The following is a 26,381-nucleotide window of genomic DNA, read 5'->3' as shown; positions in this document are numbered from 1 at the left end:
AATATTTTTTGCTCAAATGTTTGCTGAGTCAAGGCTGACCCAGGTTAAACAACCACCAGAATTTCTATCTCGGCTGTATGTAAGCACAAAACATCTAAAGGATGGAATGGAATCTATGAGCAACAAGTAATTATTTTCTTATATTCTATTTTGTCTTTCCTCTTATAATTTATAGCAGAATCGCAACTTCTTGTAATATGAAGTCAATGTTTTCTACTCAACAAACTCATGTTATCTAAATCCAAGAATAACTAGCAAAGGCTTTGGGAGTTATTTTTTTGGTTGTTTGTTTTTTAACTGATAGTATGTATTCATAACAACAAACCAATAACAACAAAACGCCTATGTTGCTTCATTATCACTGCAGCCCTTAGCAAGATAAGAGAGTTCTAAGGAAAGAAAAATAAGTATTCGGTAGAACAGGTTAAGACATAACAACCAAAAATTTATTATAATTTTCGAAGATAAAACACACATGCACCACACAGATCAGAAACAGTCTACAAAACTCCATTTTATATCAGAATTTTTAAAAAAATTCTCAATAAAAAACAAGAAAAGAAAATAAAGTAACCAAAAAAGAAAAGAAAGATAAGCAGCCAAAATGTTCCAATAAATAATAAACTGACAAGATGTGAAGCTCTTGGTAAATAAGACTAAGTGAGTATAAAACTAGAGACAACACTAGCAAAAACCAACAGTTAAATCTCTTGTGTTTTGAACAATAAATCTTTGTCCATTCTTTATCATCTCTGAAACTTTTTTTTTTTTTTTAATTTTATATGTTCATTCATCATGTGCTATCATAGCTGTTTTTCCTCATGTATTTTTTTGCATTGGGTTCAACAGGGTTGTTCCACAAATACACATATTTCACCTCAACTATTTTTACAAGAGAAAAGATTTTTACAGTCAAATACCATTTGTAATATATCAACTAACCAATCTTGAAATGGATGATGATGTGCCTGGTTTCAGTTAGGTACTATAAGGCAGAAATTGCTAAGTTAGATCCAAGAGACAGGAAGTGCTGAGTAAGAGTAATGATTTAAGGAGTTTGAAGTGGGAGCAACTTTTTCTCTTTACAATAATTACTTAAGGCCACTTTAACCCTTTAGAATTCAGGTTACACTGTCAAATGTAATACTTATTTATTCATATTGTTTTGAGTTAATCATACATTATCTCATAGCTTTAAGATTTAAATGGTATGATTGTTTACTTTTAGAATATTGTATGTGGACATGGCCAGTTTAAATACTAAAGGATTAAGTCAATAAGTTCCCAAACTAACAGACACCTTAAATACTCCTGACCAAGTGCAAGCATACAATGCCAAAACATTAACATAACAATGATACCACAGATAGGGTAGATAGCTATAGTGTGCAGAACTTAATAATAAAATACGAAACAAAATAACCAACTATCTAGAATACCATTGTCATTTCACATCCGCTTCCCATGCTGGCATGGGTTGGGCTATACATATATTATTCCAACTATGAAACAAAAATCTTGCAAGTCATTATATCTTTGTGGCCTTCAAATTCCCTTTGTACGTATGGAACTCTTACGTTGATGCAAGGATTAGTAATGATTTAGTAGTGTTTGCTGTGGTGGGGTGTTGCAGGTTGAATATTAGAATAGAAGGTAGAGAATTTGATGATGTTGACTTGTTAGACACATTATTGGAGATCACATTATCATTCAGTAGCTCAGCAGGAGATAAAAAAAGCTGGTGATGTTGGCCTAATGATAACATTATCGTGATTAGCAAATGTGCTTGGGGAACGATATTTAAGAGCTATTTGTTTAACTGACACTATCTGAGTCTTTTCATCTCGTTTAATCCAGGCTGTGTTTCTGCCAGCATATATCAGATAATGTGTATCTGTAAGAAATTTCATTATATTGTTCTTATAATGAACCATTTGTCCAATCTAGTGAAAACAAATTACTGCTACTCTTAACCGTCTGCCAAGTAATTTCTCATTTCATAACTTGCATGCAATTGAGGCATTAATAAGTTGGTTGAACAAAATCTTAAGTAAATAATCATCAAACTTTCCAATTAATAACTGTAACCTTTTAATGCAGATTTGATTGTTAGCACAGCTCTATCTACTGCACCATTAGAGCTTGAATTTTGAGTAAGACTTCCAATTATCTTACAACTATGTTTAACCAGTATTTTAATGACTTCTCATCCACTGTCTGGTACTACTCTTGTTAGGAAGTCAAATTTAGAGAAAATGGAAAACAGGTATTCCCTTGTTCTCCAAACTCCTACTGGAAATTAATAAAAGCTATAATCAAAGTAGTGACTGAGACTATGATCAACACATTTCCAAATATTTATTCTTTTATCCTTTTACTTGTCTGTCACTTGGCTGTGGCCATGCTGGAGCACCGCTTTGAAGGGTTTTAGTCAAAACAAATCGACCCCAGGATTTTTTTTTTTTAAAGCCTAGTACTTATCCTGGCAGTCTCTTGCCAAACTGTTAAGTTACGGGGACATAAACACAGGTTGCCAAGCAGTGATTGTGGGGGTGGGGACAGAAACTCACACAGGTATATACAAAGAAACATGCCATATATATATATATATATATATATCTATATAAACTCTGCTTGCAAAAACCTGCTGGGACAAGCGAAAGCAAAATCGTGATGGCACCTGTGCCGGTGGCACGTAAAAGCACCCACTACACTCTCAGAGTGGTTGGCGTTAGGAAGGGCATCCAGCTGTAGAAACTCTGCCAAATCAGATTGGAGCCTAGTGTAGCCACCTGGTTCACCAGTCCTCAGTCAAATCGTCCAACCCATGCTAGCATGATGATGATGATGATGATTGATATATATATATATATATATATATATATATATATATATATATTTATTACACATACATGACATGTTTCTTTCAGCTTCCATCTACCAAATCCACTCACAAAGCTTTGGTCAGCCCGAGGATAAAGTAGAAGACACTTGCCCAAGGTGCCACGCAATGGGACTGAGCCCAGAACCATGTGGTTGGGAAGCAAGCTTCTTACCACACAGCCATGCCTGTACCTATTTGTATGTAAACCCAAGAAAAAGACAATCATTTAAACTGCAAGAAAATGCTCAACGTCCAAATATTTTGGAATAAACTGTTGGTAATAATAGTTTACCAGCCTTCAAATATCTAAAATTTTTCTTTCAAGTAATTGTTTCAATTAATCCATTAGTACTAGTCTTTTCTGGCCAAAATGGGAGTTCCTCCAAAGGATCTCTGAAGTAACGTTACTTGACAGGATGCACAGCTTGGAGATCAGGGAGTCTCTCCAGGTCAAGTTGCTACTTCTCCGCATTGAGAGATCACAGCCCCCGTACTACAGACGCACGATTTAGAATGTTGCAGGAAAGAACCACAAAACAGATTCTTCAAGTTGAGCTGACCAGCACAAAAGCTGGGAGTAGACCAAGAACAGGATGTTTGGATAATATCCATAGTCTCACTATGTCATGCTTGAAAATCCAGCCAGAAAGTCTAACAGTCGCTTCTAATAGAAGAGGTGCCCGAGGCTTCTACTCCCACAAACCTCTCAGGAATAGTGAGTGGAGAAGATGGCTGGATAGATTTTGTCTATTAGACTATTTGGTGGCTTGATCCCATCATTTGAAATAGTCATTCCAAGAAAATCTTTAAAGATGCCTGATTAATACATTCATTTGGAGTAATCAATATATTGGACTCTTTTAAGGCAAGCTGTGACTACATTTTCATTCATTTTCCTTTTGTTTTTTTAGAGGGGGAGGGTGCAAAGACGAGTAAGTTATCCAGATGTCTAATTATGAACTCCATACAAAGTTGGAGAATGGGGCTGCTACTTTTGAGGCCCAGCTACAATCTAATGATAAAATAAACACCTGTCCTTGTATTTACTGCATGCAATTTCTTACAGAACACATCAAAACCAATCTGCCAATATCCTTTTGAAATCAACTGGTGAAAGAAACATTGGTCCTTGCCCGATATCAACAGTGAAACTTATATTTACTAAAGGATTAGTAATTATTATACTCATGAGGTGGGACGTAATAGTTGATTGGCAGACTTTGAGAGTATTTATGAGTACCTCATGAAGGAAACAAAGAGCAAGGAATTGGGTGATTGTTTCCTTCTTCAAAAACATCCTACTTTTTTTCTGATCATCTTTTCTCCATAAAGTAGTGATAGCTGTTCTGAAAATTTGCTTATCAACTATTACACCCATCTCACAAGTGTGAATGGAGAAGCACTAAAACTTTGCTCTTTAAATATCAAGAAACATTGTTTCAAAATCAGGAATTGGATGAAAATAGCTTGAATTCTTATTTACATATATTTTGTAATCAGCACACATTCTTAATTTTAGCATCTTTCTTTGGCATCCAAACAAGTGGTGATGCACTGTCCACACCTTCATATAAACATGGAATTATGATTCTCATAAACTGCCAATTCCCATCATCATCATCATTTAAACATTCTAAACTGCGAAGTTTATTTTCAACCTCCTTTTTTGTATTTTATGTCTACTGGAACAACTGACTACACTGAATAAATTATATATTTAACTCATTCTAAATATTGAAATTTTAGAGGTATAGCTTTTATCAATGACATATACTGAAAAATATAGTAACATGACTTTCCAAATATCAGCATCAATTAATCCCAATTGTAGTATTGGTTATTTTGTTTTTTACCTCCAAAATCAAGAAAAGCTGCTTAATGCCAACTACTCCTGATTTTAAACCATAAATTAAATGTCTATCTTCTTTTATCTTTCTGTACTTGTTCCAGTCATTTGAATGCAGCCAAATGAACCTCGAGGCCTTTTTTTTACTTTTTAAGCCTTGTACTCATTCTATTAGTCTCTTTTGCTGAATCGCACAATCGCACACTTACAGGGAGGTAAACAAACCAATACTCAGGTGGTGGAGGGAGACAGACACACACACACACACACACACACACACAAACAAACACAAACACAAACACAAACAGACATCTTTCAATTTCCATCTACTAAATCCACTCACAAGGTTTTGGTCAGCCCACGCTACAGAAGACTCATCCAAGGTGCCATGCAGTGGGACTGTACCCAGAACCATATGGTTGGGAAGCAAACTTCATACTACACAGTCACACCTGCACCTATCAGGTTTGATGTCAGAATGATAAGAATTCTTCACAGTTACTTCTTCATCAATAGACTGTTTTAAGACTTAAATCCTAAACATTAATGCTATGAGCTGGCAGAAACGTTAGCCAGGTAAAATGCTCAGCAGTATTTCGTCTGTCTTTATGCTCTGAGTTCAAATTCCACTGAGCTCGACTTTGCCTTTCATCCTTTTGGGGGTCAATAAATTAAGTACCAGTTGTGTTCTGGGGTTGGTCTAATCGACAGGCCTTCTCCCGCAAAATTTTAGGCCTTGTGCCTAGAGTAGAAAAGATTAATGCTATGAACAGACTTGGTAGATTACCAGGATTTTCGTCTACAGAATTTTATGAAATCATCTATTTTACAATCAAAGCATTTCTTCCCCTATGAAGACTGGACCAAGAAAGATGAGATGAATCCAATTTATTTTTGTCTTAGTCAATGTACTGTCGCTGTGAAAATTTAGTCAAACAAATCAACCACACACATATGATGGGCTTCCATGAAATTCCCATCTACCAAATTCACTCACAAGGCACTGGTCAGCCAGGGGCCATGATAGCAGATTCTTGCTCGAGGTGCAGTTGGACTGAACCTGAAACCAGATGGTTGCAAAGTGAACTTCTTAACTACTAAGCCATTATACCAGCCGCAATTTTTAACCAGTTCTCACTCAGTTACTTTTTGCATAATAGGCTATGTTTGACAAAAGTCCTTACTAGTGACCTAAAATAGGCCTGTATTAGAACTTAGCTGTATCACTGATCCATTCTGATTGTATTATTACAACCAAGCTAACTAAGTTTGTTTTAACTGCTATATCCTAACCAGGATGCTGAGATTAAGCAGCAAGTTAACTGACCACAGGATCATTACTCCAAATCTTATTATGACAGTTTACCTTGATATAACTGGGTAACTAAAAGGTCATATGTGATCGTGGAATGGTTGGTTAGTGATAGAAAAAAAACAGGCATGGGTTTACAGTTAAAAAGTTTACTCAGTAACACTTGCTCCCAAATTCAATCCCATACTGCAGTACCTTGGGCCAGTGCCTTCTAACAGCCTTGGGTTGAGCAATATGTTAAGAATGTACCAGAGAGAGACGGGGGAGGGAGAGAGAGAGAGTGTGTGTGTGTGTATGTGTGCGCGCGCATGCGTGTGCACATGTCCACGCGCGATCATTTATTGCAAGTCCCATGCTGGCCTGGCTTTGATGGTTTGGTAAGCTTCAACGGACCAGCAGAGTATGTCAAGTACCAATGTCTGCTTTGGCATGGCTAGTACAACTCGGTGCTCTCACACCAACTACATTACAGTGTACTGGGTGCTTTTTTTTCATAGCACCAACAACAGTGGAGTCACCAAGTAACTTGCAGGACAAAGAATAAAAGTCTCCTCAGCTGAGTGGGGTGGAGTGGATGGGGGGAGGGGCTTTATTCAGGTGTTGAGAGGCTGAAGAATGATAGAAGAGGTACAGATATATTATATAAGGGTGACTAGGATAGCTGGAAAGACAGAGATGGTGGTAACAAGGTGTTAGAACATACCCCTAAATTACAAGAATGTGAATATAAGGAAACACAGACCATGGATCGAGAAGGGTGGGTAGTTAAGTCCATTAGAGTGAGAAAGGTGAGTGACAGATGGTTAGATGGGTGGTGGGTAGAGGTGAATGTAATGAATGATGTTCAGGGGTGGAGGTGATTAATGGTAAATATCAGTTGGAGGAGATGAAAGTGGAAGGAACAAGAATGACATGAGAGGGAGGAGATGATAAGTGGCAGGACAGGAAGGGTGGAGAGCAGCAGTATAATAAACATGTAGAAAGATAAAAAACAGAGTGATGATATGTAGGATGGGAAAGTGGAAGTAGAGGGAAAGAGATACAGTGACAGAGATGGATGTCAAATATGCATAGGGGTGAATATAATGAATAGAGGTGAGGGCATACTGACAGCAAATGAGGTATTGACAATAAGATGTAGTTCAAAAGGGAGGGTGAGATAACTGGAGGCACAGAAAGCAAATGATCAGTGGAAGTAAAGTGGGAAGGACTGACAAATGCAACAACATTATAAGATGCAGATGTGACTGTATGGTTAAGAACCACATGATTTCATGCTCATGTGCCTTCAACTACAGTCCCAGGTTGGCCAAAGTCTTGAGAGGATTTGGTGGACAGAAACTGAAAGAAGCCCATCATATATACATATATATATATATATATATATATATATATATATATATATATATTGTTGTACTTGGGGGTGGTCATATTGCCAGTTTAGCCAATAAAAACACACGCACTGTATATTTGGTGTTAATTTGCTTCAGCTTTATATTACATTAATCTTAATCTTATTTCGGCCAGAGTTCTTTCGTCACACTTCTGTGACCTCATCAGTGGTCCTTTGTTTCCTTCTTTCTTATGTGTGTCTCACCTTGCTAACTATCAGCCATTTTGTATCTTGTATTCCTATTGTACAACATCTGTTTCAACACACGATTTCACATCAAAAATCTTGCAAAACAAATATGTATATATACATATATATATATATATATACACACACACATACATACAGGTCATCATCGACTTACAACCAATCAACTTTACGATGATTGGCACACCAGCTCCCAGCAGCAATAATAAATATTCCAGTTGAAATCTAACGGGTTAAATTTCTTAGAAATTAACCCATCTACGGATGATGTCAGCTAACAAACGCTTCCCCTAGGTTTGATTATCGATCGCTACTGTGTTCGATGACCATCGAGGTAACTTTGTATTTGTTTATAAGATGACTGTTTGAGACTCCAAAATTTTTGACTAATGCCAGTATAATGGTATAATACAGAATGTTGTGTGACTTTTCCCTGAGAATCTACCTTAAGAATGTAAAAATATGAAACAAAACTATGTAGGCCTATAGGCTGATTTACGACCAAATCGACTTACAACCAGTCAGTCAGAACCAACTGTGGGTATAAGCCAATAATGACCTCTACATATATATATATATATATATGTATATATATATATATATATATAATGCTGCACATAGGTATAAACTCTTCTAGAAAGGTAAGTGATGAATAGGGAGTGTGGGCATACTTCTTGCAGAGAAATAAGGTCATAGAGGTAGTGAGGGTGTGCGATAGAGTTCTTAAACTCAGGCTAGTCTTGCAGAATGGAATAGCTATAATTATCTCTGCCTACACCCCACAAGCAGGACTATCAAATGAACAGAAGGATCACTTTTATGATATTCTTCTGCAGGTTACCTCAAAGACGAGTGACAATGATCTCATCTTTGTGGCTGGAGATTTTATGGGCATGTCGGACAGCATCCTGGTATCTTCCATGGTGTACATGGGGGCCATGAAGTTGGTACCAGAAATGAAGAGGGAACTAGGCTCCTGCAGAACTCCTATTGATCTGCAACTCCAACTTCAGGAAGCCAGTTAGCCACCTGATAACCTATCAATCAGGTGACTCTGCTGCCCAGATTGATTTCATTCATTAAATGAGAGCATTTAAAGACAGGTTTTAATGAAGGATTCAAAATTCTGAAAATAGTAATGACTATGACAAGCACTTGAAGAAAGCTAGAAGGTAGAAACGTCTGAAATGTTGGGACCTATAACAACTGAAATGAGGACCCCAGTCCAAATATATCAGTGTATAATAATGTTATGGGTTTATTTGAGATACGCAATGGCCAAGCTTTGGTGCAGTTGAATAAGATTAAGTTAGGTCCTTATTGCAGAAAGTTTTTAACCTTTTAGCATTAAAACCAGCCATATCCAGCCCAAATGTTCTACTCATCTTGTGCTCAAACTGGCCACATCTGCCTCTCACACCATACCATTCTAAAAATAAGTAATCACATCATTGAAATCTCAAAGCTACAAGATCATGCAGGATTAATTCAAAACAATGTGAATACAAGGTATTACATTAGACAGAGTAATCTGAATGCTAAAGGGTTAAAGTATTCTTTTTAAAAGAATGTGCAGACATGCCAGGAATCATTATGGTTCCATAACGTTTAGCCATTAAGTTATCTCTGATCAAGTAGATCAAAAGAAGGCATCTAAGCCATGACCATCTTGTCTTTTTATAGATGAGGCACTACATTAGTCAATGTATCTTTTTCTTCAGATGGAAAGGAAGAGGAACATCATCATCTTCCATGCATGCATGGGTAGGGCGATTGACAGGAGCTGGCCAGGTAGAAAAACTACCCTAAGCTACTGTATCTGTTTTGGCAGAGATTTCACGGCTGGATGCCCTTCCTAACACCAACCACTCCATAGAGTGGACTCAGTGCTTTTTACATGGTACTAGCACAGGCAAGGTTAGTTTCGCCACGATTTTTACAGATGGATGCTGTTCCAAACACCAACCACATTATAGTGTGGGCTTTTAACGTGGTGCCAGCTTTTAATGTGGCACCAGCACTGGCAGGGTAACCAAGTAACTCACAAGACAAGGAATTACGAGAGGAGCAAGGCATTTGAGGAGGGGAACTTGTGTTAGAGGATGAAAGGTTAGAGTGTGTGACAAAGACAGAAGTAGGCGTCTCACCACAACAGAGAGGAATCAGATGATGAAAGGTTAGAGTGAAACAAATAGCGAGGCAGAAATAAATGTCTTGCTACTGAGGAGGTGTGTGGTTAACCAGTGAGAGAGAGAGAGAGAGAGAGAGAGAGAGAGAGAAAAGATAGAGAGAGAGAAAAGAAATAGAGAGAGAGAGAGGTACAAGAAAGAGGCCAGAAACGTGTGCTGATGTAAAGGAGACAGTTACCTAGTCAGAAGAAAAACAAGAGGAGAAAGAGAAAGAGAGAGATAGAGTAGGAAACAACATAAGTGGAAGAGAGAGCAGAAGAGAGATGGTGTAGTGCTAGGGTATACTCACAAGTAACAAGAATATGAGTGTAGAACCTGAGTAGAAAAATAGGGTGTGGGTGTTGATTACTATTTCAAGCAGGTCAAGCTATCACACATTCCCTCTTTAGCTCATGGCTGCATATGGATAAAGGATGGACAAAATGAGGAGGAACATACAGTGCTTTGTGGGTTGGGTATCTAGAGAATATTCAGTTGATTTATGATGCTTTAGCACAAATGTCAGAAAACTAGTACCAAGGATTTGAGTGACAGCAAATAGTTCTACCAAAAGGTTCTATAGCTAGATGCAACTAAGAGCTTTGCTGATATCAAGAGTAACAACTTTCTTTACAAAAGAGAGAGAGAGGTGGAGTGTTGCTCTAACATACATGTAATCCTGTGTGATTGATGAAGGAAGAAGGAAACGGTAAGAAGTATTATAAGGGGTAATTATATGATGATGATATAAAATCAAGAGCATACGTTCAATACACTACGACAGTTGTTTTGCTTCTCTTAAGCTGTCAAGCAAGATTATATGCACCACTAGTAGGCTGTCTGAGTTTACCTATGCGACATAGGTAATTATAAAAACCAATATTCAGTTTTGAAGTAAGGGCAACAGTAATAAATTGAAGGCTTTAAAAAGTTTTTCACTCATTGGGGTGACAAAATTTTCTGTAGCTCAGTTTATATACTGAGAAAAAGGAAAAAAAAAAATTAGCAAATTTAAGAGTCTGGTATGGACAGGGTCCAATTTCAAAGCAATGCTTCTGGATGATGATTGGGAAGAAATTACTGCAGTATGCACTGAATAATGGACATGAAAAGACGATTCAAATTCTTATTTCTGTAACAATTTAGTTGAATATCAAAGCAAGCTCAGCCAATGATAACATTCCCATTGATGGGTCCGACCCATGCAAGCATGGAAAAGTGGATGTTAAAACAATGATGATGAAGCGTTGTTAAGTTTTTTGTCTGTCCTCACCAAAATGGATAACAAAACATAATGAATTATAATAATAAAAAACAATTATAATAACAGTTTTGCTTGCTTTTCTCAAAGTAAAGAAATGGAAACATTCTGCAATATAAAAAAAGATTATACATAAAAAAAAAAGAGTTTACATACTCAGTTATTGAAGCAAACTTGTTCACTAGCTGGGGCATACAAAATTTCAAAGGATTTAAATAGCAGGTGATGATACGTTGAAAATTCCAACTAAGAGCTCTTCTAATGGCTGAAAGAAGATAATAAAAAAAAATTCTTAGAACAGGGACAAAAATATAAAAAAAATAAGCACCACACAAAAACACTTCTTTGTTACACATGCAAGATTTTCAGGGATAGAAAAATAAGATTAACGACATAAAAAAAAGCAATACATAAACAACAACTTATTTTATATAAATTGGGGTGGTTGTATGGTTAGAAACTTTGATTTCCAACCACATGGTCCTGGATTCAGTTCCCAGCAAGTGTCTTCTACTAAAGCCTTGGGCTGACCAAAGCTCTGTGAGTTCTCTTGGAAGAAGGAAACTGCAAGAAACCTCTCTCTCTCTCCAGATGGAAAGCTCAAATAATCAAGCCTCTATAGCCCTCCACCTATCTCTTTCCTGTGCCAGTCTGCACAGTTCTGCAAAACCTCTGCCACTAGTTCTTTGATTTTATCACTAAATCTGGTTTTAGGTCTTCCTCATGCTTCCTATTGACCCTACACCAGAAGCTCTCAACATGAGCAATGCTACCCTCAAGGGGGCACTGGGCATATCAAAGGGATCATTAAGGCTTTATGGGGCAATGAGGTAACATAATTAACATACTAAATTTTACCTATAGTAGTAATTATATAATACATGATAAAAAACTAGTAATGGTTATTAAAATAAAATGGGATCTCATAAGGCACAGGGAAGTCATTAACTTATAATGTATAAAGTAAATTTACAACTTTTGTCTTTATTAATTTTTTATCATTTCACTGTTAAAAGCTTATACAATCCATTTTTAGAGTAAAATTTATAAATTATCATCAGTGTTAATTTAGTTTAGTCATGATACTGCATTTGCCACTTAGGTGTGTGCTGGGCATAACAACTACTTAAAGAGTGGGAGCTACAAAAAAAAAAAGTTTAAGGGCCACTGCCCTATGCAAATCCATTTTTACCTCTGGGAAGGAGTGATCCTTATTAGTCTGCCCTCTATGCTTTGACCTGACCAGCATAGACAACCCTACCAGGAACTTGCATTCTGCTGACATAGTTCTCAGTCACTCAGGCAAATAAACCACCACATCACAAGGACTGGGTTATTTTGTTGTGGCACTGATTAACTTTGTAAGCATAAAATGAAAGCAAACAAAAATATGAAACTTAACCAAACTTTTGAACATATTTCTCTGCTCTGCTTAATGAGCCAGGCACCAGAGGAATGGGAAATGGTTTTCTAACCTGTCTAGGAGAGCGGTAATTCAGATTAAGAACTAACTCAAACTTTAATGACCTGCTTAATTTCTACTAGCATGGAAAACAGATGTAAAATGAGGACAATGATATCATATATACCATTCTTTCATTTGTTTTACAGCCATTTTACCATGCTAGCATGGGTTAGGTGGAATATATTAAGGCATTGTTTTACAGATGAAGGTCTTTTTTATGTTGCTAACCCTTACCAGTTTTTCAAGTAAAGGATCTCTTATTCCACATCTTAAAAAGTCAGTCTCACACAAACACATACATTACATATATGTGAAGGAGTCTGTACTGTAGGTTTCCTTCAGTTTCCACTTACCAAATCCACTCACATGGCTTTGGTTGACCCAGGAAGACTGAACCTAAAACTTAACTTCACAAATCACACAGCCATATCTCTACTTAAATATCACTACTTTACAAATTCACTAAGTCTAATTGGCATAATAGTCAACTTAATGATGATGATGAGATAGATATATATGTATATCATATTTATGTACATATATATCATACACTAAACACATAATCAACATATGTGAACAACTTTTGTTTTTGTTTTTGGAAGTGCCAAATGTGTTTCGAATTATACAGACAAGAAAGTAATATTTCAAATGTAGTATAGCTGCAAAAGCAGCAAAAAGACTGGTTATTTTACCTTTATAAGATGGAAAAAGTTTTGTCTGTATAATATGAAATACATTCAATGCTTCCCAAAACACAAAAAAAGTTTGTTTACATATGTTGTTGCAGTCCAAAAATGCCATATTTAGAATTTAATTTGATGGAGATTGCTGTCAGTGGGCAGTTCAGTTTAATGGTAGAGTACTCAGCCAGCATCTGAGAGGTGCAGGTTCAAGTCCCATGGCTGCCTGCTAGCAGCTTTTGACATCTTATAAGGGTACAATACCCAATCTTTCTGCTGTTTTCACAGTATACTGCATTCAAAATATTACTTTGTCTGTATTATACATTCATAATTATACTATGACAAATAAAGTGGTAATAGAATAATAGATATAATAGAAAAGCAGTTCATTATTCTTACCTTTTTCAGAATCGAGAATGTCACGAACTCGGAAGACAAATACATAAAATACAGCTTGGCATAAATAATAAAATGGTTCGTGGTTTTTAAGAAATGCTGGTTTCTTGTCTTTATTGTTACTAGCCATATCAATGTAGTCGTGAATCCACTGACAGAATACTTCAAGGCATACTAATAAAGAACTGAAAAAGAAGATAAAGAAAATACTGAAAATAATAATACTTTTTCACTATCACAATCTGGTTGACTAATGGCTTATGAATGAAATTTTGTGCATGGAAACTGAACAGAAACCAACTGAGTGTGAGTGTGTGTGAGTGCATGTATGTGTACGTGTGTATACGCATGGCTGGATGTGTGGTTAAAAAGCTCACTTTACAGGACATGCTTTGGGTTTCGTCCCACTGTGTGGCTCCTGGGGCAAGTGGGAGGGGATCTGTATTCGTAAAAAAGAAAAAAAATTATATATGAAAAAGTCCCATTCTATGCTAATTACTCAGAGTGTATCCTTCTTTATGAGGTGATAAATGAATCAATTTCAATTATGAGGTGATAAATGAATCAATTTCATGCACTTCCAAAATGGAATGACTGATAGATAGATTCATTGACACCAAACCCACAACTCACAGAAGCAAAGTTTCCACTATCACATATTTTTGATCATCTCGACATTTTCTTCTAGGTAGAATACACTTCTTTGTATCATTTATTAAGATCAGGTATCTTTCATTTATGTACTTGCACCCATGTTGATGGGTGCAATAATGTAAATCTTTATGAAAGACGCACAACCTTGCAGAACAGTCATGTAAATACAAGCAAAAGCCTGTGCATTCTGGGTAGGTGAGCATTGTGGATGGTCTCTGGAGTATGTTTCTTGCAGTACAAGTATAACTTTTGACTAATTGCCAGCCCGTGTTATCACAGATCAACCTATGACAAGCAAAACATAGTTCACAATTGAGCATACTATGTTATCCCAGATCAGTGATGAAGGAATTAATGATAAACAAGGCTACATGTATAAAATATTGCAGTAAGAATTTTGTGTAATGTCAGCAATGACTAACAAATTTCGATTTCATTCACACCATTTGGGTGAAGGAACAAAGTGGCCTTTTTCTCAATGAGACAGAGTGGACAATGTTACTTAGAAAGAAAATTACCAACAAGGTAAGATGCAGCACTGCCAGAGTCACCTATGTCTGTTCTCTGAAGGACAATGTTCACTGCTTTTAAAACAGTGGTTCATTTTTCACTTGACATCACTTACACTCGCATCAATTTTGTAATTTGTGTTGTCCTCCTTGCCTCGCCAATAAAATGGTCACTTTGGTCTAAAACATGAACGATTTGAACAAGAAGTTGAACGTTATCAGTCACTATAGTCACTGCATGAAATTCTAGATGCAAGATAGATATGATCAATTAATTAATATCTAACAGAAGATATATTTATCATCTTGCAATACATATTGTCTCCCTTGCACCATTTATGACAGTTTAACATCACCTTTGTACTACGTCTTACTATATTTATACTATATCAGTAGTAACATGCCACAGGGGTCGATTTTACCTTTTATCCTTTCAGATCAATAAAATAAGTACCAGTAATCGACTAACTCCCTCCCCCGAAATTGCTGGCCTTGTGACAGAATTTGAGACCATTATTACCAATAACTTTCGATTTTTTTTTCTCTTGTCATGCACTTTTGCAAAGTTCATTTTTACAGTTGCACAAAAATAAAACAGAAGGGCATTAATTTTTTCAAACGTTTTTTTTTTTCTTTAGGTGCAAACCCAACCACATGGTGTCAGGTTCAGTCCCCCTATAACACTTTGATCCAGTGTCTTATATTATAACTACAGGCCAACTAAAACTTTAGAAACTGAAAGAATCCTGTCATGTGAATATATTTATTTGTATATGTGAGTGAATCTGTGTGCATTTCTCTTTTATTTGTTTGTCATTTGACTACAGCCATGCTGGAGTACCACCTTTAGTCAAACAAACTAACCCCAGAACTTATTCTTTGTAAACCTAATATTTATTCTGTCAATCTCTTTACCAAACAGCTAAGTTACAGGAATGTAAACACACCAGCATCGGTTGTCAAGCTATGGTGGGTGGACAAACACACACACAACGGGCTTCTTTCAGTTTCTGCTTACCAAATCCACCCTCATGGCTTTCGTCGGCCCAAGGCTATATTAGAAGACACTTGCCCAATTTGCCACGCATTGGGGCTGAACCCAGAACCATGTGGTTGGTAAGCAAGCTACTTACTACACACCCACTCTTGCACCGATGTACACAAATGCTTCTTGGTGGTGTCATTTGTTTGTAGTCCAAAACAAAAGCATGTCTCTGAGCTGTTTGTAGTTCAGTAGAACAAGAGATTATTACCTCACTTGTAAACAGGTGGCAGCTGGTAACAGGAACTGTCCAAACATTCTCTCCTGACTCATACAAGCAGGGAAAAATAGAATAAAATGATAATTATATGTGTGTATGTGCATATATATATATATATATATATATATATATTTGCATATCATCCCCTTTTCCATGCTTGTATAGGTTAGACAGAGTTTATTGAGGTAGATATTTTTTATAGTCAAATGCCCTTCCTGGCACCAACCCTGTCCTGTTTCCAAACAAGGTAATATCTCCCCATGGCCTGTCATATCTTTGCAGAATATTGGAAATGACAGTGCCACTCAATCATGACAATCATGCAATGCCAAGACAAGGAAACAAATACACACGTGCACACAGACGTGTGTGTGTGTGTGTATGCACCACACACACACATGACGATCTTTTTACAGTTTCCATCTCTCAAATCTACTCACAAATTTAAGAATGTAAGAAATATATACAAAATATAATGAAATGATAACAATTGTAAGAAATAGTTATTGATGAGGTGTAGTTGGGTTAATCACTCTCAATTATGTTATTGGACATACAAGTTTGGAAGACAGAAACAACAATGACAGCTTTTGATCATAGTTACTACTGAAAGTTACGCTTAGTTTTGTACTGTCTTTCGTGTCATTTAATTCCCCGTTGTAAAGTAAGGATTCCTAACAGAGGCTAACGGTCATAGATATGTAAAGGAAGGGTAATTCAGTATGGAGAAGAATGTGAATCAAACTCAACTCTGGAAGAATTTGGCCTCAGCTTACATGCATTGAGTCCTTTCATTTCTGGCAAATATGCCATGAACAAGGATAAAATATGCTTAGCCTTTAATGCAAATAGTTGGCATTTTATCTTTAGTCTATTAACTAGAATGTGATTCGAGTTTCAAACCACCTAAACATTGATAGATGATAGTATTTCAAATTAGGGGAGCTAATTCATAATAGTAAAAAAAATGTTACTCAGGCTATTACCTCCCCTACATTTGTCTTTTATTAATTTAATATATTGGACGTCAATTGTGATATTAACGCTTTAACATTCATTACATCGCTTGTATGTGTGGAGGAGAGTTCGGTCATGAAGTATATCGCCGTCATTTGACCTCACCACTTTTTCTCACGTCCCTCTTCCATAAGTAGCTTCTAACGTCAGTACATAATACATTTTTAACCCGCATCCATCACCTTTTCACATTAAATATTCTTACTAATAGTCGAATTTCAACTCACTCTCAGCTCAGTTCAGTTCCAATTCTCCAGCTAATCATACACAATTTATTTCCAACTAGCCTTCATAATTCTTCCAGTAAATGTTTCATAGTCTAACTTTTGCAAAGATAGAAGGTATTTCTTCCCAACCATTTTCTTCACCTAACTACATTTTCTTATCCTTCATAATATTGCTAATTTGGAAAAAGTATGGTAATAGCACCAATATAATAGAAATTAATCTTATCAAAAAGCAGTAGCATTTATTTTACCACATCCAACCAATAGAAGTTTAGTCCGTAGATGCAGGGAGCCCTTTGTTTTTTGAATCAAGTTATTTAAAGAAAGTGTTCAAGTTAACATATGGCAAAGTAGAAGGTTTGACAATGAAGGGTTAGATATTGTTACATAAACACAGCACCAATGACAAGAATAGAAAGTGCAACAGATGTTCAGAGTGCAATGAGCAAGCTTCTAGAAAAGAGATAGAGGGGCATGGATTGAAAACAAAAACTGAAGATTCTTATTTTAACTAGATTTTCACCCACAGAATCTATAAAATATAAAAAAATTTTTAAAGACCTTGAGCATTTAAACAACACAAAAATAACAGCTAAATACCCTTTCTAACACTGAAGAGAGGGCAGAATACATTTTCAGGTAGAGATCCAACTAAGTAGAATAATGCATTAGGTCAAAAGAATCACTACAAAGCCAAATAGAGGGTTCAACCATAGATTCTTTGAATTATTCCTGGCATTTAAAGCCCATTGATAATTGCACCTCATCATCATTTAATGTCCATTTTCCATGCTGGCATGGTTTAGATGGTTTGGCTGGGACTGGTAAGCCAGAGAGGTGCATCAGACTCCAATCTGTTTTGGCTTGGTTTCCATGGATGGATACCTTTCCTAACGCCAACCACTTTACAGAGTGTACTGGGTGCTGTTTACAGGTCACCAGCATGGGTGCCTTTTACAGGTCACCTCTAATGAGCAAAAGAGAGAAAGTAAATGAAAGCAATGTGTTTGTAGTAAAAAGAATTGCTCACAAAATATAGAGATGTAAGAAACTGAAACAAACCTGACAGGTACATATTTCGACCTAGCAAGGAAACTCCCCAAATAAGAACTGCAAGTTACTCGGAAAATTGGTTCTGTATTTGGGTTGCTGAATTTTTTCCAGAGATAATCCAAAAATCCATCACACAATAACTGAAAACATTAAAATTGAAACCCATATTAAAATACAATTCCATACATATAAAATCAACATTTTTTTGCAAGCAAAAACAGTACATTTTTGACACACAAGCACCTACTGAAGAAACATTGGTTGAGCAGTCAGTATATTAAGATACTTACTAAAGTTTACAGATGGATGTAGGTTTGAACTGCTCCCAAGTGTGTGCAATAATCTTAATGTCTCAAGCAATAAGTGTGTCAATATTTTCCAAACAACTATAGCCACCTTTCACAATTTTAAACAGCTTGTGGTACATATGGTTGTAGGGTGAAATGTTTGAAAGTTGGGGGGATTTTATAGATTCCAGCCACACTCAGAAATAGTTTCAACTCTGTACACATAGCTGGAAAGATGACAAACTAGTATATCTATTAAATGTACAACCACCAGATCAAGAAAAGTTTAAATGAGAGCCTTCCAGAAACATTTATGAAATTTAACCTAAAACACCTCATTGAAATTATGATAAATACCATTAACTTAGCAGATATCACATTGAAAATAATTCTTGAGTATTATACTTACACCAGCTGACAATGTGCCATCAATAATGACAGCTAATTGCAGTATTTTATATATAAGGTACATAATCACACATACAAACATTCACATACTTCCCTTGTACACGCACACACATATACTCACACAGAGTTGAAACACTGATTTTTTTTTTTCACCCTTTCTTTTCTTATTCATCAATCACCCCTTTCTTTCTCTCACTCTCTCTCAGTCAGGGCTATTACTCTCACTACTTCTTCACTGAATTACTATTTTCTCTCCTCTTCCACATCCAGTGTGATCCTGGACAAATATATAAAAACACTATGTTCATTATTATATTAGGAGATAAAGCCAAACAAAGACCTATACTAGTAACAGAAAATTCTATATAATCCACCTACAAAATTATAAAAAAAACTTAATAATATCAACAAGAACATAACTTATTAATTCTGACAAAAGGTATTTAATTGTGCTACACATATTTAGAATATGGTGATAAAAAGCAGATTTGAAGAGAAACAGGTTATGTGAGTTAATGGATCGATGTATAGGTACATAAGAAAACCAAGAAAAGAAAAATTTTCTGGTTCAATCTATCCTTTAACTAGAATGTATATTGAAGTATAATCAAAAATTTACCATTCATCATTTTTATGTCTGGTTTTTCCATACTGATACGTACTAGACATAACCTTGTTCATGAGAAAAAATTTCTCCACTGGTAAAGTTGCTATAGTTGTATGAAAAACAAAGCCAACCTGATAGCTTAACGAGATAGGATTGAAAATAGGAATAACATAAATCTAGCACCAAAATGCAACTGCATGTCTTACAGAAGTACTAGTATACAAAGACATCTTCAGATAATTCAGCTCACAGAGCACACATTGAAGAACAGGTATGCACAGCATGCATAATCTTTCCCAAACAGAAACCAAAGTTAATTCTCTCACTTGTGTAAAATTATAGAAACACAGACCAAAAGTACTCTCAACATTGCAGCCAATCTCCCTCAAATTACACCATACCATCTTAAAAAGAAAGATATCAAACAATGTAGCCTTAGGTATACAAAATGATAGGATGGTAACGGAACACCTTTGATCAAGTCTGTTAAATAAGGACTGACTAGGTAGGAACTGGAGAAATTTCTGAAACTACTACATAAATTCTAAGGCTGACTCCAAACTATTCATGCTCATCAATTTGCATAATTATGACAAGATTATAAAAAACGTCTAAGATTAAATATGTGATTTTGTTCAGACAGAATTTAAGAGTGAGTTGTCAAAAACTTGTGGATCTGACAATCAGATAATTTCATTTATGGTATAGACGAGACATTTATTTTCATACTTCAGGCTAGCAAACTTACACTCCAATCCACAGCAGACAAACTGTAAATAATATATTTAATGCAGTGAGCATCAAAAACCGATTTAGAAATATTTATGCAGGCTTGATTGGCTGGTTAAGAAGCTTCTTTCACAACTATGTGGTATTTCAAGTTCAGTTTTCAATGTGTGGCATCTAGGGCAAATAAGCTTACCATGTGTGTGTATGTGAGAATGGATATGTGCTCATGTGCACACTTGTCATGATATTGCATATGTGTAAGTAATTGTCACCGTCATGCAAATGCTGATGTTTGTTTCCAGTCTTCTATGACAAACATGTCTGGCCAAGGGGAAAAATTCCCTTGCTTAGAAACAGGTGAAGGTTGGTGACAGGAAGGGCAACCAGTTGTAGGAAATCAAAGAATTCTATCTGATCCATGCAAGCATGGAAAAGCAGACATTAGAATGATGTTGATGCATTGATTAGACAGCATTAGTTCAGATTAAATAGATTAATATTATAATCCTATTTACAAATACAGAAAACAACTCCAAGAAATATTTTGGTCATTTAGACCTTAGTAAAACTAAGGCTTTGATATTCTTACTGAAGCATTAATGAAAGAATCATTAAATAGATATAGGATACTGCTTACAGGTAAGCATGGAAAATTACAATATTTAACCCTTTCGTTACCATATTTCTAACCAAATTACACCCCTTATGTGTTTCAATTAATTTCTAACATTATCATAAATTTAGGCTGGTTTCATTAAACAACTCTAACTTTTTTATTTATCAACATATTAATGTGATTTTTGGAAGATAAATTAACGAAAGGTTCTCAACCAATTCTATACCAAAATTTTTGTCACAAAGTGACTTTAATTACAGGTAAATACAGGTAAATTCAACAAAATATAAAATTATTTAAATTTTTGTTCAAACATCGCTATAGAAAATGGGTTTTTAGCTAATATTCAATTGGGTATACAACAAAATATTATTATAGAAGAGTTGTGCACATTACTGGATTTATTACTGTCTCTTTTGCCAGTATAAAATTAAAATCCAGAGCAGTACCCAGTATTTGATTCACAAATCTTTTCCAAACTTTGATCCCCCATTTTGTGTGCTTTCCTGGCATATACTGTTGAAAACGCCCTCGGCCTTTATAGCCCACCATATCCTTATCTATAAACTGTTTTATATATGCTTTGAACACAGTCAATGAGGGGTCTTATTTTAAATAAGGGATCAAAGTCTGGTTTTCCACGTACTGGTGTACTGCTCATGTCTCTTACATGTAGATATTGAGTCAATTTTAAAAACCGTATCCTCGTCATTATACTTGAGACATATTCGTCGCCAAAGGGTTCATCACTACTCCAGTAATTTGTTATTCTAGGTAACTTTCTAATGCCCATAATAATATTTATGGCAAAATATGCTTTAATTTCATTCAAGTTTATGGGAAACCTCAAACTATCCTTTTTTACGCTTTGTTTACATTTAGCGTAACGGTTTGTTTCCGCCGTAATCAATTGAAATAGGCACATCGGAAAAAGCAAAAAGAAATAGTCTAAAGCTTTACCCTCCTGGGTAAGACTGTGACTTGGTCCAGTTTCTTCAGAAAAATCACTGAAAGAAGGAGTTTTTAAATTTTCACTCCATTCAGGTACTAATTCATTCTCTTTATCGCTATCATTGGAGCTCTCGGATTCACTGCTTTCACTTTCGGAAAATGAAACCTCAGATTCATTATCAAATACCACGTGCTTTTTTTTTTTCGGTTACAGAGTTAGATTTATCAAGGTCTTCAACGGAAAATCCTTCGAATTCTGACTCGCTGCTTGACAGAATAAAATTCGTATCCAAATTTTGAAAACACAACAGGAACAAATTTGGAAAAAAATCTCCCAAAATTCACAAAATTAAAAAAACATGTTGATCATCATACAAAACTGTAGCTGAACTGTTTACACAAATAATCACGAATGTACTAACGAGATTTGCTCAGATATTCTCATTTAAATATGAATAGGTGATTACGGGCGGTTTTGGGCAGCTTGGTCACATGAACCAAAATTTTTTTCGGGCAGCTTTGGGCGGTTTGGTAACGAAAGGGTTAACAAAATAAATTCTTGCAGTTAATTACAGACATAACATACAGAAATAATTATGCAAAAAATAAAAAAAGGAGGAAACAAAATAGAAAAAAAAACTCTACTTACTATATGATATTTACATATATAAAACATGAAAAACTGTACATGATAAGTTTTGTGAGTTGGTAAGATGACATTCTCAAATATAAGTAATAATTCACGATACAGTTTCTTACAACTAGGCAAATCGATTTTAGTTTGCATATTACCATCCGGTAATGAGGTATTCTCAAAATCTAATAATGAAACAAAAAAGACAATGGTTTAAAAATTTATGGATCACTTGTAGCATCTTAAGTTTAAGTTTACAGCCTCAACATTTTCAATTCTAACACCTCCACTGATGACAAAATATAGATGAAATCGTATACAGAGAAAAATTAAATTACATCAATACTGACTACAATGCATTTTGTCACAGATACACCCACAAAATACCTACTGATGTGTATTTCATATTTTTTAGATAACATTTATGTACAATGTATTAACAGGCCTTCCATATATAGAGCCACACTCAAGAACAGTGTTAAACTTTTCTGTTCTGTGAGTGTCTACAGTACTATCTCATGTTACAGAAAAGAGATCAAAACAGATAATGTTAAACCCAACAAGGACAGCAGAGTGACAGACTCATTTGAGCCTGAAGCTTGAAATACTGTGATATTTGTTCCAACTCTTTATGTTGTGAATTCAAATCACAGAGAGGTCAATAAATTAAAGTATCAGTCAAGTATTGCAGTCTACCATCCTGCCTCAAATTTCTGGCCCAGAAGCTATGTTAGAAATAATTATTAAATAAATAAAAAAAAACAGTGAGATAGTTAAAATTAATAGTGCTGAGCAAAATATTGGCATTTATTTTGAGTTTAAATTTGCTTTGCCTGTCATCTCTCTAAATAGGAGGCAGTAATCAGATCAAGTATACTTCTTTATATCTTTTCTTGCAATCATGGACTTGTGGTAAAGCTAAAAATCATTGATACACACACTGCCAAATATTTGTTTAAATCTATATATAACTCATTCATACACAAGGTGGCCTGTATAACTTGAATAACATTTAAATGCTTATATGAACAACACAAAAATATACATTTACATTTGATGGATATTTGTCCTCATCTTGTTAGTTGTTAACATGTTTCAGCTGATATACCTTCCAGCCTTCATTAGGTGTCTTGGGAAAATTTCGAACTTGGGTTCCCATTCCTAAGGTATTTTTTGATGTTGTTGTTATTATTATTATTATTAAGGTCACTGCCTGGAATCAAAGTCAGAATCTTGGGGTTAGTAGCCTGTGCTCTTAACCACTATGCCATATGCTCATGGGCATATGGCACAGTGGTTAAGAGCACGGGCTACTAACCCCAAGATTCCAAATTCAATTCCAGGCAGTGACCTGAACAACAACGGCAACAACAACGGCAGCGACGATGACAACAACAACAAAAAAAAAGTACCTGAGGAATGAGAACCCAGCTTCAAAATTTCCCCAAGACACCCAATGAAGGCTGGAAGGTATATCAGCCGAAATGTTGTGTTAACAACAAACAGAATGAGGACAAATATCTGTCAAATGTAAATAATGTACATAATTCCTCATCTCTTAAATATAGAACTGTAACACAAAAATAGTATGGGACCTTGGTCAGAGGAGAAAGAGAGGTACACAGCTCAGTTTTTGAAGGAGTTGCAATAGTGGAGGAAACAGAGGAAGAAACCAATGCCTCTGGGTTGCTGCAGCAGGACACAGCAGATCAAGATATCATGCCATCCTCAGATCAGAAATCAAATTGCAGTGCTCTAAGCAGAGTGGTGTTACCTACAAGGGTGTCAGTGTTAAACCAGGTGATAGATAAAGTCTACCACCAATGAACAAGTACAGTCCATTCAATGAGCTTCAATACCATGTCTATAAGGCTTGGAACAAATGAAAACAATGGTAAAAGGCATTTGCCAAAGGTGTCATACAGCTGGATCAAATCCCAAAACGTGACTGGAAAGTGAACCTCTTCAGCATACTGGCACAACTTATGCAAGATATGTTCAGTATTATACATAATCATTTATACATTTGAGTGTTTTATGTCCATCATTCTATGCTAGGATGATTTGGATAGAACTTATTTGAGGCAGTAATTTACAGCCACGTAACCTTCATGTCCTGAACCATCACCTGCTTCTCCACTGATCTTCAAAAGCACATGGCTATATAATACCAGATCTGATCAATAAGTATCCAGATTGTTGCAACAGTAACAAAGCTAGAGCACACAGAGTGAAGCTGCTTGGCACAGAGTGACCTTGGACTCTGCTGTGCATGCACACTAAGCTTTAACATTCTAGCTCACTTCCACAGTTTACAACAGTGTTTGGCGGGAAAGTGTGTAGTGCGTGATTGTCGCATTGACCATGACAGACAAAGTTACCATGGCAAAAGCTGCTCAGAGGCCTATATTAAGTTGCAGAAAGTGTATGGAGAGGAGTATATGAGCCACATGCAAGTGTACGAGTGGGTCAGACGTATCCAAGATATCTGATAAAATGTTGATAGTGACAAACGTTCTAGGAGACCCGCAACCAGCAGAACTGAGAAAAACACCGCATATGTGCATGCAGCTGGGAAATTGTCGAATCACCATCTGTGAGTTATCAGAGGATGTGCAGATTAATTACAGTTCATTATCACTAAAGATTTAGGTATGAGACAGGTCTACCAGATTTGTGCCAAAACTGCTTTCAGCTGACCAAAAAGACACTCCAGTTTCAGTCGCACAAGATCTTAATTGTGTTGAGAACAATGAAAACTTTTTGAAAACTTTGTGTAGGCCTCTGAGCAGGTATCACCAAGTTTTTGGCAAAACTTGAAGCAGATTCTCTGCTCAACTTTCTCTGTGATGGTCAATACAATTATCACAGGCTACATACATTTCTTCCAAGCAAGCACTGCTGTAAACAGCAGAAGTGAGCTAGAACATTAAAAATTAGTGCGCATGCACAGCAGAGTTCAAGGTCAATCTGTACCAAGCAGCTTTAGCTTCATTACTATGACAACAGTCCAAATACTTACTGATCAGACCACGTATACTCTTTGCAAGGAATATAATCCCCACATCACAGTTTGCTCATAGCATAACACATAGCATAAAGACATGCAATATAAGCATTCACTCATACACACAGGAACAAACATATGCAAGTGCACATGAGCACATGTGTGCATGTATGTATTTATACAGCTCCCAGAGGCAATGTCAAGTGACCAAACTTATGGTGAACTGCTGTGCTCGAGAAGACACATCAAGCTAAGTGAAAGTGTGGTCATGGCCAGTGACATGTGAAAGGCATCTATGCCGGTGACACATAGAAGAGACACCCAGTACACACTGTAGAATGGTTGGCATTAAGAAGGGTATCCAGCTGTGGAAACTAAGCCAAAACAGACAACTGGTGCCCGGTGCAGCTCTCTGGCTTACCATCCCAGTCAAACTATCAAACCCATGCCAGCATGGAAAACAAATGCTGATCACACACACAATTATCAATTCAACTCGCAGAGCATTGGACAGTCCAAGGGTATCAGGACCTACCCAAGGTACTAGGCAGTGAGACAGAACCCAAAACTACATTATGGCAATTCCATATCCACACAGCTACGCCTGAGCCTAAACGTAACATTTAACCATTCATACATTGTAAACAACAATAGTTATACAATGCACTTACTATTATAGGCCACATTCTGTATGTGAGATAACAGTATGTTCATGAGAACATCTAACATTTCAGCTTGTGGATGTTTCATCAACTGGTTAGTATTAAGATCAAATTCAGTTTTAGCAACCTACAAAAAAAAAAAA

The 26,381-nt window shown here is 36.1% G+C and overlaps 1 protein-coding gene across 5 annotated transcripts in view; it reads right to left on the bottom strand.

The window, feature by feature from the left end:
• The window catches only part of LOC106882567 (RNA polymerase I-specific transcription initiation factor RRN3), a 58,646-nt gene that overhangs the window by 13,413 nt on the left and 18,852 nt on the right, over positions 1 to 26,381 (bottom strand). For all 5 annotated transcript variants that reach the window (XM_014933287.3, XM_089353773.1, XM_089353775.1 and 2 more), the window contains exons 9-13: positions 26,248 to 26,365; positions 22,585 to 22,754; positions 18,347 to 18,477; positions 13,619 to 13,800; positions 11,228 to 11,336 (exon numbers count right to left, since the gene is read on the bottom strand). In XM_014933287.3, the coding sequence (XP_014788773.1) occupies positions 11,228 to 11,336; positions 13,619 to 13,800; positions 18,347 to 18,477; positions 22,585 to 22,754; positions 26,248 to 26,365 (710 nt within the window). The remainder of the gene's footprint in view (positions 1 to 11,227; positions 11,337 to 13,618; positions 13,801 to 18,346; positions 18,478 to 22,584; positions 22,755 to 26,247; positions 26,366 to 26,381) is intronic.

The sequence above is a fragment of the Octopus bimaculoides genome, chromosome 6, assembly GCF_046866305.1.
Source record: "Octopus bimaculoides isolate indiv1 chromosome 6, ASM4686630v1, whole genome shotgun sequence".
NCBI lineage: Eukaryota > Metazoa > Mollusca > Cephalopoda > Octopoda > Octopodidae > Octopus > Octopus bimaculoides.
This window is presented reverse-complemented; position numbering and strand designations above follow the sequence as displayed.